Source organism: Salvelinus sp. IW2-2015, linkage group LG3 (assembly GCF_002910315.2).
Source record: "Salvelinus sp. IW2-2015 linkage group LG3, ASM291031v2, whole genome shotgun sequence".
NCBI classification, from domain to species: Eukaryota; Metazoa; Chordata; class Actinopteri; order Salmoniformes; family Salmonidae; genus Salvelinus; species Salvelinus sp. IW2-2015.
In genome coordinates, this window is record NC_036840.1 from 15,987,737 (window position 1) to 16,003,429 (window position 15,693).

The 15,693-nt window shown below is 41.6% G+C and overlaps 1 protein-coding gene across 1 annotated transcript in view; it reads left to right on the forward strand.

Moving 5' to 3' along the window:
• The window catches only part of il17rel (interleukin 17 receptor E-like), a 54,334-nt gene extending 47,601 nt beyond the window's left edge, over nt 1-6,733 (forward strand). The window contains exon 18 of the mRNA XM_023969632.2: nt 220-6,733. Coding sequence (XP_023825400.1) covers nt 220-350 — 131 coding nt within the window. The 3' untranslated portion in view covers nt 351-6,733. The remainder of the gene's footprint in view (nt 1-219) is intronic.
• Nucleotides 6,734-15,693: the final 8,960 nt, after the last annotated feature.

Genomic DNA, 15,693 nt, shown 5'->3' on the forward strand with positions numbered 1-15,693 from the left:
GTCCACCACCCAAAGGACATCCAGACAACTTGACACAACTGTGGGGAGCATTGGAGTCAACATGGGACAGCATCCCTGTGGAACACTTTCGACACGTTGTAGAGTCCATGCCCTGGCGAAGTGAGGATGTGGGGTTCAACTCAATATTAGGAAGGTGTTCCTAATGTTTGGTATACTCAGTGTTTATCGCCATGGTTAATAATACTGCATGCTTTTCAGAATCTCATGCTGTTGCTGTTGACCGCGCCACCCCAGGACTCCAAGACCAGACTACTCTCCATAAAGAGATACCCATACCTTACACCCTTCAGTTTGAAAACTGCGAAAGGGCTAACTTACTGCAGTTTTAACTTTGTCTTAGATTTAGTCTTAAATTAGATTTTAGTTACATTCTTGTCATTTAATCTTTTGTTAATTTTTGTTATTTTCAGTCAACGAAAACCCGGAACAATTTCAGTCTAGTTTTAGTCACATTTTAGTCTGCACATTTTTTTCTACATTTAAATAATTCATATTCATATTTACCTACATGTGCACACTTAGCTCTCAAAAGCCCTTCTCTGTAGGATATTCAGCGGTTAATTTCAGTCACGACTGGCTCCATGTGAACTACAATACTGCCGCTGTGTTTTAACTTTTAGAAACGTCAGTAATCATCAGATGCAAAATGGTTTTCGAAGCATCTTTCATATCTGAGAGAATTATTCTTTCAAATTAAAAAGATACACTTACTTACCAAGATTTGCACAGATCCATAAGCTGTGTGTCTCCAGCCGGCAAACTACACTTCCGCTACACTTCCTCCCCAGTTATGCTTACACACAGGTATTCGGAGCATGCTAGATAGCTTATGAGCACAGATGTTTGCCTAAGTCTTCCGTAAAACAAGTGCTGTAACTTTGAGATATGGCCGTGTGGGAGCACCAATCTTAACCCTATAAAGGTGTGTAGTAATTTAACCCTCAGTTTAAAAAAAAAATCTCACTGATATGAAAGATTCCTCATGTTTCTAAAACCTTACCGCAAGCGATGCGTGTCAACGTTCAGAGCGAGCCCCAGGAAAAAGATACTATCATGAATATGCGCTAAAGGTAGTTAGCGTTTTTGAATGGACTCAGATAGCCTTGTCCAACTAGGCCTACTATCGCTTTGTAGGCTATACCTTAGCTGGAAACATTATAACCAATGCCAGCCATAATTTAAGGATATAAAGCCTACAGGTTAAGCAATTTAGATCAGATTTTCTCCACATAATAACCATCAGAGTTGGTTAAATAACAGTGCTTTCCTTGAAAATAGGAGAATATGAGCTCTCCCACAATGCCAGAAGTATTACTATACTCCTAATATTCAGCAAAAATCATTCGTTTTCCCAATTGGAAAAAGCAACTGCAACTCGCTATTGCCAACACAGATTAATAAAAGCGCACATGGGACAATAGAGCTTCTGATGTGATCAGAGCAAAAATGACCTAACTGAAAGCAAAGATTTAAAATACATTATTGTTTCTAATTGAGGTTAATTTGTTACAATTTATGTATCCTGTCTGCGCATCAGCTCAAAAGAGAGACCAAGATTAGTGATTAAAGTGACTTGGGAGCTGTGTTTGTGGGAGAGCCAGATCAATACAACCAGCCCATGCAACAGAAAGATGTTATCGGCTAATGAGAGGATTGCATTATATATTCTGCACAGGGATGCATGCTTATAATTGGACAAAACAGATTTAAAGGAGTTTCATGTGAAATTGAATGTCCATTTTCGTCAACTAAAATGAAAAGTAATTGGTAATAGTTATAGTTTTTTACAGAGCATTTCATCTCATCATTAGTTTCATCAGGAAAAATAGGTTGTTGACTACGGAGAGTTCAAAAATGCAATGCTTAAATGCTAAATAGGAATGTGAAAATTATAAATACATTTTTATTTTCATATCAGTGTGCATAATTCATACCACAATTGAATTACAAAGTTAAAATGAAAATAGAAAATGATTAAATGAAAATTGGAAATGGTAAACAGAAATTCTAAATAAATCGCTAAATGGAAAAAGACAAATGGTAAACAGAAAACCATAAATTAAAATTGCATAGTGTCTGTTTTCATTTTCCAACTACTCAATTAAACATTTTCTCTTTTAAATTAGAATTTTCATTGTGTATGCAAATTTCTCATTGGAGGCATGAGCCAGGAGAGCAACACCACACCCCCATACAGTAGTACATCCAAGCCATACCGGGCTCTCTGTACATTGACTTTAGACTAGTGTAACCAACACACAGCGTGCGAAATGACCCAGGTCTCCTGCGCACCAGAAAAGTATAGACCTGCTAAGCTGAAGCCTAGGCATTGACTCAGGGAGCGAATGCAACTCTTCAGGTCTCAGTCAAGGTTAGACCTACTCATCATGCATGTGTGTTAACGGAACCATCTCAGTTACAATTCACCATCCTTTGAACTCCTCAGAGACCCTTCTGAGCGATGGCACAAATATGACTGACAGGGTTCGAACAAGGGTGTTTTGCACAACAGAAGAGCGCATTGAGTATGATGGCGCCGACAGAGATGGTCGCCTCGCTTCAGGTCCTTAGGAAAACTATGCAGTAATTTGTTTTTTTAAATGTATTATTTCTTGCATTGTTAGCCCAGAAAATCTCAAGTGTTATTACATACAGCCGGGAAGAACTATTGGATATAAAAGCGACGTCAACTTACCAACATACCGACCAGGAATACGACTTTCCCGAAGCGGATCCTTTGTTCTTATCCCAGAAGCCGATCCAAAACAATGCGGTCACCGCAGGAGAGGCTGACGGAGCGGCCTACTGGTCAGACATAGAAGGCGAGCACACCATACACCGCATCCAAGCATATTACTCGCCAATGTCCAATCTCTAGACAACAAGGTGGACGAAATTATTGCACGAGTTGCCTTCCAGAGAGGCATCAGAGATTGTAACACTCTGTTTCACGGAAACATGGCTCACCCGGGATATGTTGTCAGAGTCGGTACAGCCACCCGGTTTCTTTACGCATCGCGCCGACCGAAACAAACAACTCTCTGGTAAGAAGAATGCCTTAAGATTAACGACTCATGGTGTGATCATAACAACATACAGGAACTTAAGTCCTTTTGTTCACCTGACCTAGAATTCCTTACAATCAAATGTCGACTGCATTATCCACCAAGGGAATTATCTTCGATTATAGTCACAGCCGTGTATATCCCCCCCAAGCAGATACCTCGAGGGCCCTGAAAGAACTTCACTGGACTCTATGTAAACTGGAAACCATACATCCTGAGGCTGCATTTATTGTAGCTGGGGATTTAAAAAAAGCTAATCTGAGATCAAGGCTTCCTAAATTCTATCAGCATATCGAATGCGCGACACGGGCTGGTAGCATTCTCGACCATTGCTACTCTAACTTCCGCGATGCATACAAAGCCCTCCCCTGCCCTCCCTTTGGCAAATCTGTCCATGACTCCAATTTGTTGCTCCCAGCCTATAGACAGAAACTAAAACAGGAAACGCCCCTGCTCAGGTCTATCCAACGCTTGTCTGACCAATTGGAGTCCACACTTCACGATTGCTTCTATCACGTGGACTGGGATATGTTCCGGGTAGCCTCAGACAACAACATTGATGTATACGCTGACTCTGTGAGCAAGTTTATTAACAAGTGCATTGGTGATGTTGTACCCACTGTGACTATTAAAACATTCCCTAACCAGAAATAGTGGATTGATGGCAGCATTCGCACAAAACTGAAAGCGTGAACCACCGCTTTTAATCAGGGCAAGGCGACTGGAAACATGACAGAATACAAATGGTGTAGCTTTTCCCTCCGCAAGGCAATAAAACAAGCAAAGCGTCAGTATAGAGACAAAGTAGAGTCGAAATTCAACGGCTCAAACACGAGATGTATGTGGCAGGGTCTACAGTCAATCATGGATTATAAAAAGAAAACCAGCCCTGTTGTGGACATCAACATCTTGCTCCCAGACAAATTAAACAACTTCTTTGCTCGCTTTGAGGACAATACAGTGCCACTGACACGGCCCGCTACCAAAGCCAGGGGGCTCTCCTTCATTGTGGCCAACTTGAGTAAAACATTTAAGCATGATAGCCCTCGCAAGGCTGCCAGCCCAGACAGAATCCCTAGCCAGACGCATCCTCAGAGCATGCCGTAAACATGGTGTGTTTACGGACATATTCAATCAATCCCTATCCCAGTCTGCTGTTCCCACATGCTTCAAGATGGCCACCATTGTTCCTGTTCACAAGAAAGCTAAGGTAACTGAACTAAATGACTATCATCATTTATAATAACTCACTTCTGTCATCATGAAGTGCTTTGAGAGACTAGTCAAAGATCATATCACCTCCACCCAACCTGACACCCTAGACCCACTCCAATTTGCTTACCGCCCCAATAGGTCCACAAACGACGCAATCTCCAACACACTGCACACTGCCCTATCCCATCTGGACAAGAGGAATACCTATGTAAAAATGCTATTCATTGACTACAGCTCAGCATTTAACACCATAGTACCCTTCAAACTCGTCATTAAGCTCGAGACCCTGGGTCTTGACGCCGCCCTGTGCAACTGGGTCCTGGACTTTGACGGGCCGCCCACAGGTGGTGAGGGTAGGAAACACATCAGGAAACACACCCGCTGATCCTCAACATTGGGGCCCCACAAGGGTGCGTTCTCAGCCCTCTCCTGTACTCCCTGTTCATCCATGACTGCATGGCCATGCATGCCTCCAACTCAATCATCAGCAGACGACACTACAGTGGTAGGCTTGATTACCAACAACGATGAGACGGTCTACAAGGAGGAGGTGAGGGCCCTCGGAGTGTGGTGTCAGGAAAATAACCTCTCACTCAACGTCAACAAAACAAAGGAGATGATCGTGGACTTCACCCCGCAACAGCGCCTCTTCAACCTCAGGAGGCTGAAGAAATTTGGCTTGTCCCCTAAAACACTCACCAACTTTTACAGATGCACAATCGAGAGCATCCTGTCTGGCTGTATCACTGCCTGGTACGGAAACTGCTCCACCCACAACAGCAAGGCTCTCCAGAGGGTAGTGTGGTCTGCACAACGCATCACCGGGGACAAACTACCTTCCCTCCAGGACACCTACAGCACCCGATGTCACAGGAAGGCCAAAAAGATCCTCAAGGACAACAACCACCAGAGCCACTGCCGGTTCACCCCGCTATCATCCAGAAGGCGAGGTCAGTACAGGTGCATCAAAGCTGGGACCGAGAGACTGAAAAACAGCTTCTATTTCAAGGCCATCAGACTGTTAAACAGCCATCACTAACATAGAGTGGTTGCTGCCAACATACAGACTCAAATCTCTTGCCACTTTAATACATTTAATAATGGATTTAATAATGATATCACTAGTCACTTTACAAATAGTCACTTTAATAATGTCTACATATCCTACATTACTCATCTCATATATAAATACTGTATTCTATACCATCTACTGCATCTTGCCTATGCTGCACGGCCATTGCTCATCCATATATTTATATGTACATATTCTTATTCATTACATTAGTGTGTATAAGGTAGTTGTTGTGAATTTGTTAGATTACTTGTTAGATATTACTGCACTGTCGGAACTAGAAGCACAAGCATTTCGCTACACTCGCATTAACATCTGCTAACCATGTGTATGTGACCAATAAAATTTGATTTGGTTTGATTAGTCCGCTAAACCAAAGTCTGGTTCCCCAAGCTACATTGCCTAAGCTTTGACTTAGCAGGCTAAAATGTTATTCTTGTTTAGAAGACACCAGGTTTGAACCCCTTCGTTAACAGAGCGCATGACATGTCAAAAATGTACAACTGCAGGTGGTGTTGTGTTTCTCTCCTGATCCAAACCTCCAAGGAGCAATTTGCATACAGATTGAAAATGAAAAAAGAAAAAGACAATAGAACATGCTAAATGGGCAGTTGTAAAATGAAAAAAAGCCACTTTCCACATTGCATTTACCATTTTCTGTTAATCATTTTAGAATTTATTTGAACCGTTTCCAATTTTCAATAAACCATTTTCAGTTTTCATATTAACATTATAATTTTATTGTGACATGAATCATGTGCACCCATATGCAAATATAAATGCATTTATCATTTTTGCTTATCAATTGAGCATTTAAGCATTGCATTTTCGAATTGATCACCCGAGTAATTAGTTGTTGACAAAATGAACACAGACTTACGGACAGAATTCACAGCCTGAACATTGCACTTAGGCCTCAGCCTAAATAGATAGACTTGTTACAAGAAGCCAATAAATAGTTATAAAGCTAAAATAAGTTCTCGGTTTATTGTGGTGGAACTGCGTACAGGAGTTGACTATGACTGATATTTCAGACGCTTTTGTGTTGTGTGTACAGTATATAGTATGTTTTAATATATTTAACTTTAACTTTATGAGGAAAAATGTTACCGTATGTGATGTATGTGATGGTTGTAATACATGTTTTGTAATATTTAGCATTTATATTCTACATAAACTCATATTGCTGCCATTTCTGTGTTTCTGTGCATTTGAAGAACTGTAATAAAAGCCTAGTTATTTTATGCTGTCCAGAGCAAACCTGCCTCAGTGTTAAATGAAGAAAACCAATACATTATCTTTCTTGCATATTTATTTCTTGGACTTTTAACCTACACAATAGAGTCTACCTTGTAAAAATAAAAAGTCTCAAAACACCATGATTGCGTAATGAAATCATGAAAAGTAGTGCACCTAAGCTGAGATCTGGTGTTTGGAGAGTGTTTGAATGTAAACCCAAAGTGTTTTAATACACAGAATTTGAAACACCCAAATTGGTTCTTCAACCTGAATATTGGTGTTTTTAAGAGAGCGTGGTGAAAAAACTTTTGAGGTTTCAGTGCATGTAAAAAGCAACATCAAAACACATACATTGTTTCTCATACAATTAATGGTTTAGAAATACAAATTCTTTATAGCCTAGATATTGATAAGGGCCCATGGAGAATATTTTTTGTGGAATTCCACCTTAATTTTTTAGTGCTTTATTTTGACAGTTTAGAAAGGAGGGGTAAGAATTGTACATTTCGTTGAAATTGTACACACTCAACCACACAGTAAGAAATTATTCTGGGGTGAATTGAAATTGACTCAAAAAAACAAAATATGTCAATTTCAATTCAACCCAGAATAATTTCTTAATGAACATACATTTAATACACTTAATTTTAATAAATGACCTCATAGAAATGAATGCAAGTCGTGCAGAGCCCGTAGTCTAGCGGTATCGCACCTGATTTAGACAGGTCACCCCACAGAAGATTTCCCCGCTCCAAGTCTTTAATCTGTTTCTACCATCCATCTGTAATCCCTCTGTCATTTCATAACAGTCTCAGTAAAGTGTCAAAATAACCCCAAAATATATATTTTTAAATGTATGCAAGTGGTTTCAATGATTTGTTAATTTCATTTTACCAAAATAATGTAAATCCATCTAAAAGCGGCAATATATAACTTTTTGGGTGACCTGACCAAATTCACATAGAAATGTGTGGTATAGATATGTCATAATCATTGAAAGCAAGTCTATGCTACCCGTTCTTAAGTTTAGCTTTTGTCTTTTACTTTCGATTTAGCACACCAGCTGACAAAACTATATTTTTGGTTATGGTGCAATGATTCTCTACACAATACTTGCTTGTTTTGTCACGTAAACTGAAATTAGGAGAGCTGTTAGAATTTCAGCAAACCAGGAAATGGCAGAGCGATTTCTGCGTAGTGCATCTTTAACACGTTGCTCAAAATGTAAGCATCTTTCATGAGGATAACCAAAGCTAGAGACAATAGAGTGATTGAACTCATTGGAAGTCTTTGGTTTCAATCACCTTGCATTCACTATCTTGCCACGTGACTCTGTTTTTAGAGGATTGTGGGTAATTCCACATTTTTTGACTTCATGATTCTTTCACACAATGTTCTATGCATGTTTGAAGAAAGAAAAGTATATTTCTATATTAGTATTAAGCTTGTTGTGCCATGAGGTGAAATGGATCATGAGGAACGAATATCGAAACCATTAGAAAAATGTACGCTCAATGTGACAGCAACAGTATAATCTTCAGTTAATGCAGATACATTGCCAGCTATTGCTGGTAGATTGAAAACTGTGCTTGGCAATGCCTGCCAAAATGGTATATAAAGGCAAATAATCAAATACATAAAATAATGATAAACATTAAGATGCTTCAGAAAAAAGGATCTAATTATGCACTGGACAAGATTCAAAACATCATAATGGTGTTTAGAAGCTTTAACGAGTGGAAACAACACCAAAATAGGAGGTATCTAATACTGCACTGAACAGGACTCAAAACACCAAAATAGGGTTTTCAACCTTTTCTGTTAGTGCTCCCAGTCCCTGGCAAGGTGTTGCACAACACTTGATTTAGTGGTGTTACAATGTTTCAAAACATCTCAGGATGATGTTCAAGTTTTGTCTCCTTCAAGTTGGTGGCAGCTAGTTTTGGTGTTACAAAGCACCTAATTTTAACAGTGTAGTTGACACGTGTGGGGAAATGTTTACATTAAGGTAAGGGTTAGGATTGAGGCTAGGGTTGAGCCACCATGTGGGCATGAAGTAGAATGATGAAGCATTTGATTCCAGTATAGTAAATGAGCTTCCTGGTCAGATTGACCAGAATTCCGTGTTGTCTTTGTATACTCAGCATTGGGATTCCTTGAGTTGAGCTGTGTTGGAGTTCATTTACCACAGTTTAAACATTGGTAAACCTACACAAGAGGAGGAGGTTGGAATTCCAGTCCTCTGAATGGTCTTTCTACACCTACAAACATGACTTTGCTAAATCCAAGAGTACTTCTCAATAGTCCAACATGACTTCATATCATCTCCTTTCCTTCAGTGAAGGAACAGGTGACAGCAGATGCCCAGTCAGCATGCAACTTGTTGCCTTCACCTGTGATTTCAGATCTGTGTAGATGGAGAAGAGATGACGAAGGAAGCTGATTTCGACTATTGAGATATATCCAACTGTCAAAGACAGACAAACATACCACACATCCTCTCCTCCCCTACATTGCTCATCCTCTCCCACTGTTGACCACAGCGTGAGACAGAGTTCTATTGTATAAATGGAGCCAGGTCATGGGAGTCTTATCGCCTATTCTCTGAAAAAAGGAAGTTCATTAATTCAGATTTACTGTACCTCATTTGTTTCTACATCTTCCCTGAGATTAGCATAGGCAAATGAATGATACACGCAAACTAGGGTCCACCTAACCAGGATACCAGGAAGAGAGCAGTGTTCCGTCTGCGTTACTGGTGACGTGCAGTGTTGTCTGACGTGCACATTGGCAGAAACCAACCCTGTGGACTACTTCCTGAAAGCAGTGAATTTATTATATTTCTAGGTTGTGGGATGGATTATTTCCTTGTTTGTGGGCTGAAGTGCGTGTAGTTAATTGTGATATGCAAATAACTGTCGGGTAAAGGTAGATACAACAAAAAAACATTATTTCTTGAATCAACATGCAACCACAACTAATCACCCTAGCAACCCTAGCAATTCAACCCTGACAGAATTCACAGACCGAATATTGCACTTAGGCCTACGCCTAAATAGATAGACTTGTTACAAGAAGCCAATAAAAAATATTTAGCATTCATATTCTAATTAAACTCGTGTTGCTGCCATTTCTGTGCTTCTGTGCATTTGAAGAACTGTAATAAAAGACCTCCAGCACTAGTTATGTTATGCTGTCCAGAGCAAACCTGCCTCAGTGTATATGTGTATATAGTGTATACAGTGTATATATGATTTCCTTGTTTGTGGGATGAAGTGCTTGTAGTTAATTGTGATATGCAAATAACTGTCTGGTAAGGTAGATACAACAAAAAACATTATTTCTTGATCACTTCAGCACGTAAGAGATTATCAGGAATTAAGTAGGAAATTCAAATACACCTGATTTGTTTTGACCCACGTGCCCCCTATAATAGGTCATAGATTCTCATTGTCTGATGGTTAAATAAAGGTTAAATAAATAACATGGTTAAACATCACTTCTCATGTGATTGGGAAATTCATTTAGACAGAATGCAATATCAGTGACTTATCAATGATAACAGAGTTTACATTTAAGTTACTGAATGAAGGATTCTGTGATGTGATGATTAAAACAGTATCAGAGATATGACAAACTACTACAGTAGGCCTAGCATACTATCGGTGGAAGAATAGGAACAATTATTAATTCGTTGCAAAGGAGGAGGAAGCGTACTAAATGTCAGCTTATGTTTGCTACCTGTTTTTTCAGGAACAGGAAGGGTCAAATGTAAAATAGGGGAGAGAGCGAGAGAGAGAGAGAGAGAGAGAGAGAGAGGAGAGAGAGAGAGAGAGAGAGAGAGAGAGAGAAGAGAGGAGAGAGAGAGAGAGAGAGAGAGAGAGAGAGAGAGAGAGAGAGAGAGAGAGAGAGAGAGAGAAGAGAGAGAGAGAGAGAGAGAGAGAGAGAGAGAGGAGAGAGGAGAGAGAGAGAGAAGAGAGAGAGAGAAGAGAGAGGAGAGAGAGAGGAAGAGAGGAGAGAAGAGAGAGAGAGAGAGAGAGAGAAGAGAGAGAGAGATAGAGAGAGAGAGAGAGAGAGAGAGAGAGAGAGAGAGAGAGAGAGAGAGAGAGAGAGAGAGAGAGAGAGAGAGAGAGATTCTTTAGTGTCCAGAATATTATACTGGTGCTTCATATGTGGATAGAATACTATACTTGAGTGAAGTCATAATAGAGATTTTGACTATTTATTAATAAATGGTGCAATCTATAGGCTATTATGAGAATAGTCAGAATTTTCTTACAACTGCAAAGATCTACCACAAGGTGGTAGTGTTGATTACTATTGACAGAGAGAAAACAGTACACAAATGCCATGCCTTCTGTTTTTTGTGTAAAGAATACTCTTCTAGCCATTTATGTTTGTATAGCACATGTCAGTGGTTAATCGAATGGAAACGTACAGGCTGGAACAAATAATATGTAATGGAAAAGTAATCAACGACAGGAAAGACTGTTGACATGTAGTCGTTGAATCATCTTTGTGGGTTCAGTCAGATGACAAGAAGACACACTTTACATATTGAATTTTTTTCCGGATTGAGGCTGGTCGGTGGGCAGAGTTCAGGGTTTAATGTTTTGTGTTTAGGGGCTGTGGGTTCTCAGTTGGCCATGATGTCCTAAGCCCCAAAGAAACTCTACATATTGAAATGAACACTATGTTTGGGATATGGTCAATGGTCTATGGTTTAGTGTTTTGGGTTTAGGTCCTGTGGCCCAACACTCCGGGCCCTGAGTTCAGCCACTGAAGTCCTAAGCACCACACAATAGAGTTTAGAATCACAAGCCCATCCACTCCAGTCCAGAGACAACAGAACAGGAATGAGCTAATCTGTGTTTTTCAGCATTCCAGGCATTCTGACCCCTGTCATGTTGTTCCAGCCTGAAAATTCTGGAATCTGTTCTGATGCTAACCGTTAGCACTAACAGGAGAGCTGTACGCGAAAACAATCAAACAAACAAGGAGATAGGATAGATAGCTGATAGCATAGCGGGTTGTCACTCATGTTGCTGCATGGGGACATTGATGTCACACAGCAGGAATTTAGCAGATGAGGAAATTAGGGCAGGGGTGAAGGGTTGAGGAGAGGGTGATTAGGGCTGAAGGGGTGAGAGGTGACAGGGGTGAGGTGTTGGAGGAAGAGAGTTGACAAGCTTAATGAGATTGGAGGAAGTGTGAGGGTTGAGAAGGGGTGAGGCAGTGGGGGTGAAGGTGTGTGAGGGGGTGTTGACATGGATGGGAATGTTCCACACAGGCCGAGAAAGCTTTGTCTTACTGTCTTACTTAGTGTGAGGCACTCTGTCAATAAACCACAACACAACAGGCAAATTGAGTGAGTTGGCACATAGGTAAATCCTATTACTGTATATCTGGACAAATGGAGCTAAGGGAACCTCTGAGTCATCCCCATGTAAACAGTGCAGCCAGATCAGTGTGTGTGTGTGTGTGTGTGTGTGGTGCCAGGATTTCTTTTCTCTCCTGGGGCTAAGGGGGGGCTTGAACAATACTAAGTTCAAGAAAATAGTTGATTTTTATGACTTGACTCGTTTTTTCAATAAAAGCAGATATGGCACACAGCACATTCTATATAAATGTAGTTTTTAATTGAATTTGGCCAAAGAATATTCAACAAAATAGCTATAATCCTAATACAAGTGACCACAAGGCAATGACAAAAACGTCTTTCACGTTGCAAAGGTGAAAGACTTCAGCACATGCGTCCTGCTGTGCATTGGTTATAATGTTACGGATTAAATGTCTATCACAACATCAGAAATGAAAGGAATAATATACACAGTGCAGCCACAAAGAGAAGTGCATTTACCCTCTGCTTGTCCACTGTGCACACATGGTGTAGAACGAGGTGGCTATCATCACAATCTAAGGGATTTTATTTCTATTGCAAAAATACTTGTAGGCCGACAGGCCGACAATATGCATGCGTCTTCTTGTTCCATCCAGATCCAGATCAGCGCGATTGAATCATGTTCCCATCACCGGACAGGCGCACTCTGTCAATAAATAAAAGGCCTTTCAGATACTCACCAAGTGTTGTTTTATAGAAGGACGACGCGTCTGTTGTGGTTCAGTGCAAATGAGTATATAATCTTCTGGTCATCCAGGGCCTTGGTTCTTTCTGCGTGTATGGACAGGCAGGTAAAGTTGCTGAGTCGAGGGCTTGCCCAGTATTTCATTCTGTAAATCATGATGCGTGTACCTAGCATTTCTAGTATTATCTGATATTTTCTGTGCAACTGTTTTGTCGAACTTGCCTGTGACCTGTAAAAGTTCAAGGAAGTTTCCCTGGTTGACAGCCATGTCGTTTTCTATGTCTCCTCTCTGTGAAAGTCCCCGGTATGCAGAGTAATGCAATTATACCACAATTGCTCTCATATACTCTCTGTTCTCTCTGACTATTTTCAAATGTCCATCACTTAGAGCATTGCATATTTTTGAGCCAGACTCTTTCTGAATAGTCCACTCATTCCACGCTGCCATTGCATATTTTTGCTCCACACTAGCATTGTGTGTCTTGAACAAACTTGTCGCCTTCTTCCAGTTCTGGTAGCCATCGTGGGTAAATTCCCCCTTCTCTCCACAATTTTCCTGTACGTTGAAAGTGGCGGCATGCAAAGCAGAAAACACGGTCCTTGAAATAGAATATTCCAGCCATTTGTAATCCTCATATCATCTACGATTGAAGTAGCGATCCTGCTGTCCAACTTTTGTGGCTGGATAATGCTGAAAAAGAGGGTGCCTTGGTTCTTCAACAGGTGACTGGCTTAAATCAGGTGGCTGTGCTAACAGTGCAGCTAACGGTGGCTGTGGAGCAGCTAGCAGTGACGAACTGCTCTGGCGCTCCCTCACGTCGTGGCTCACGAGTTTCTCTCTCCGAATCATCTTTCTTATCTCCCTCTTCTTCTTTGGCCCCCTCGGAGACAGGGTATGGGTTTTCAATTTCTACCCGCGCTCTTCTCTTGATCAGAAAACGTCCCATTGCAATGGGGTAAGATGGACGACTAGCTAGCTAGAAGTTAGCTCACATAACGTAGCCTAACGTGCATGAGCACACACACCAGACTCCCCCCCAACACACACACACATGTCATAGGGTACACTCGTGGAACGAGCACGCAGCCAGAGCTCGGATTGGGAACAAATCCGAGTTATTAACTTTTACATATTTCTTTATTTAAAAACAAAAGAATTCTAAAAGAGGAGGCTGGGCTACGCAAATTAACTGGGGCTACACAAATTTGTGACTGGGCTATAGCCCCCCTTAGCCCCGGTGTAGCGCCGTGCATGGATGTATTGGCAAGAATACGTTCCTGCACCTCGCTAAAAGCTGCCCAGAATCAAGTAAATAATTGTCCAATTATCACCATCAATGTAAAACTAGCAGTGCAAGGACACTTAACGTAGAGTATACTGTATATTAAAGTTTTGGGGATTTGAATTTGCATCCTCTTAGTTGAATGCATCAATGATTCTGCAGTGCCACCAGGTTCATACATATTACTTGGAACATGTATTAACATACTTTTTTATTTTTTATTTTTTTATATAAAATTGTATCCCCTTTTTCGTGGTATCCAATCGCTAGTAATTACTATCTTGTCTCATCGCTACAACTCCCGTACGGGCTCGGGAGAGACGAAGGTCGAAAGTCATGCGTCCTCCGAAGCACAACCCAACCTAGCCGCACTGCTTCTTAACACAGCGCGCCTCCAACCCGGAAGCCAGCCGCACCAATGTGTCGGAGGAAACACCGTGCACCCGCCCCCTCGGTTAGCGCGCACTGCGCCCGGCCCGCCACAGGAGTCGCTGGAGCGCGATGAGACAAGGATATCCCTACCGGCCAAACCCTCCCTAACCCGGACGACGCTAAGCCAATTGTGCGTCGCCCCACGGACCTCCCGGTCGCGGCCGGCTGCGACAGAGCCTGGGCGCGAACCCAGACTCTGGTGGCGCAGCAAAGCACTGCGATGCAGTGCTCTAGACCACTGCGCCACCCGGGAGGCCCTATGTATGAACATACTTTACAAAAAATAAATAATAATAATATATGGTTAGGGTACAGTGTTGTTCCCTGGGGTACAAAAAAGTCAAAGGTACACTTCACAGGTACACATACACTATATGCAAAAGTATGTGGACACCCCTTCAAATGAGTGGATTCGGCTTTTTCTGCCACACTTGTTGCTGACAGGTGTAAAATTTAGTACACAGCCATGCAATCTCCATAGCCAAATACTGGCAGTAAAATGTCCTTACTGATGAGCTCAGTGACTTTAAATGTGGCACCGTCATAGGATGCCACCTTTTTAACGTGTCGGTTCATAAAATTTCTGCCCTGCTAGAGCTGCCCCAGTCAACTGTAAGTGCTGTTATTGTGAAGTGGAAACATCTAGGAGCAACACTCACTACAACACTCACTACCGAGTTCCAAACGTCAGCTTCATGAAATCAGTTTCCATGGCCGAGCAGCCGCACACAAGCCTAAGATCACTATGCGCAATGGCAAGCGTCGGCTGGAGTTGTGTAAGCACGCCGCCATTGGACTCTGGAGCAGTGGAAATGTGTTCTCTGGAGTGATGAATCACTCTTCACCATCTGACAGACAAATCTGGGTTTGGCAGATACCAGGAGAACGTTACCTGCCCCAACGCATAGTGCCAACTGTAAAGTTTGGTTGTGGAAGAATAATGGTCTGGGGCTGTTTTTCATTGTTCGGGCTAGGCCCCTTAGTTCCAGTGAAGGGAAATATTAACGTTACAGCATAAAATTACATTCTAGACAATTCTGTGCTTCCAACTTTGTGGCAACTGTTTCAGCATGACAATGCCCCCATGCACAAAGCGAGGTCCATACAGAAATTGTTTGACGAGATCGGTGTGAAAGAACTTGACTGGCCTACACAGAGCCCTGACTTCAACCCCATCAAACAGCTTTGGGATGAATGCTCTTGTGGTTGAATGGAAGCAAGTCCCTGCAGCAATGTTCCAACATCTGGTTGAAAGCCTTCCCAGAAGAGTGGAAGCTTTT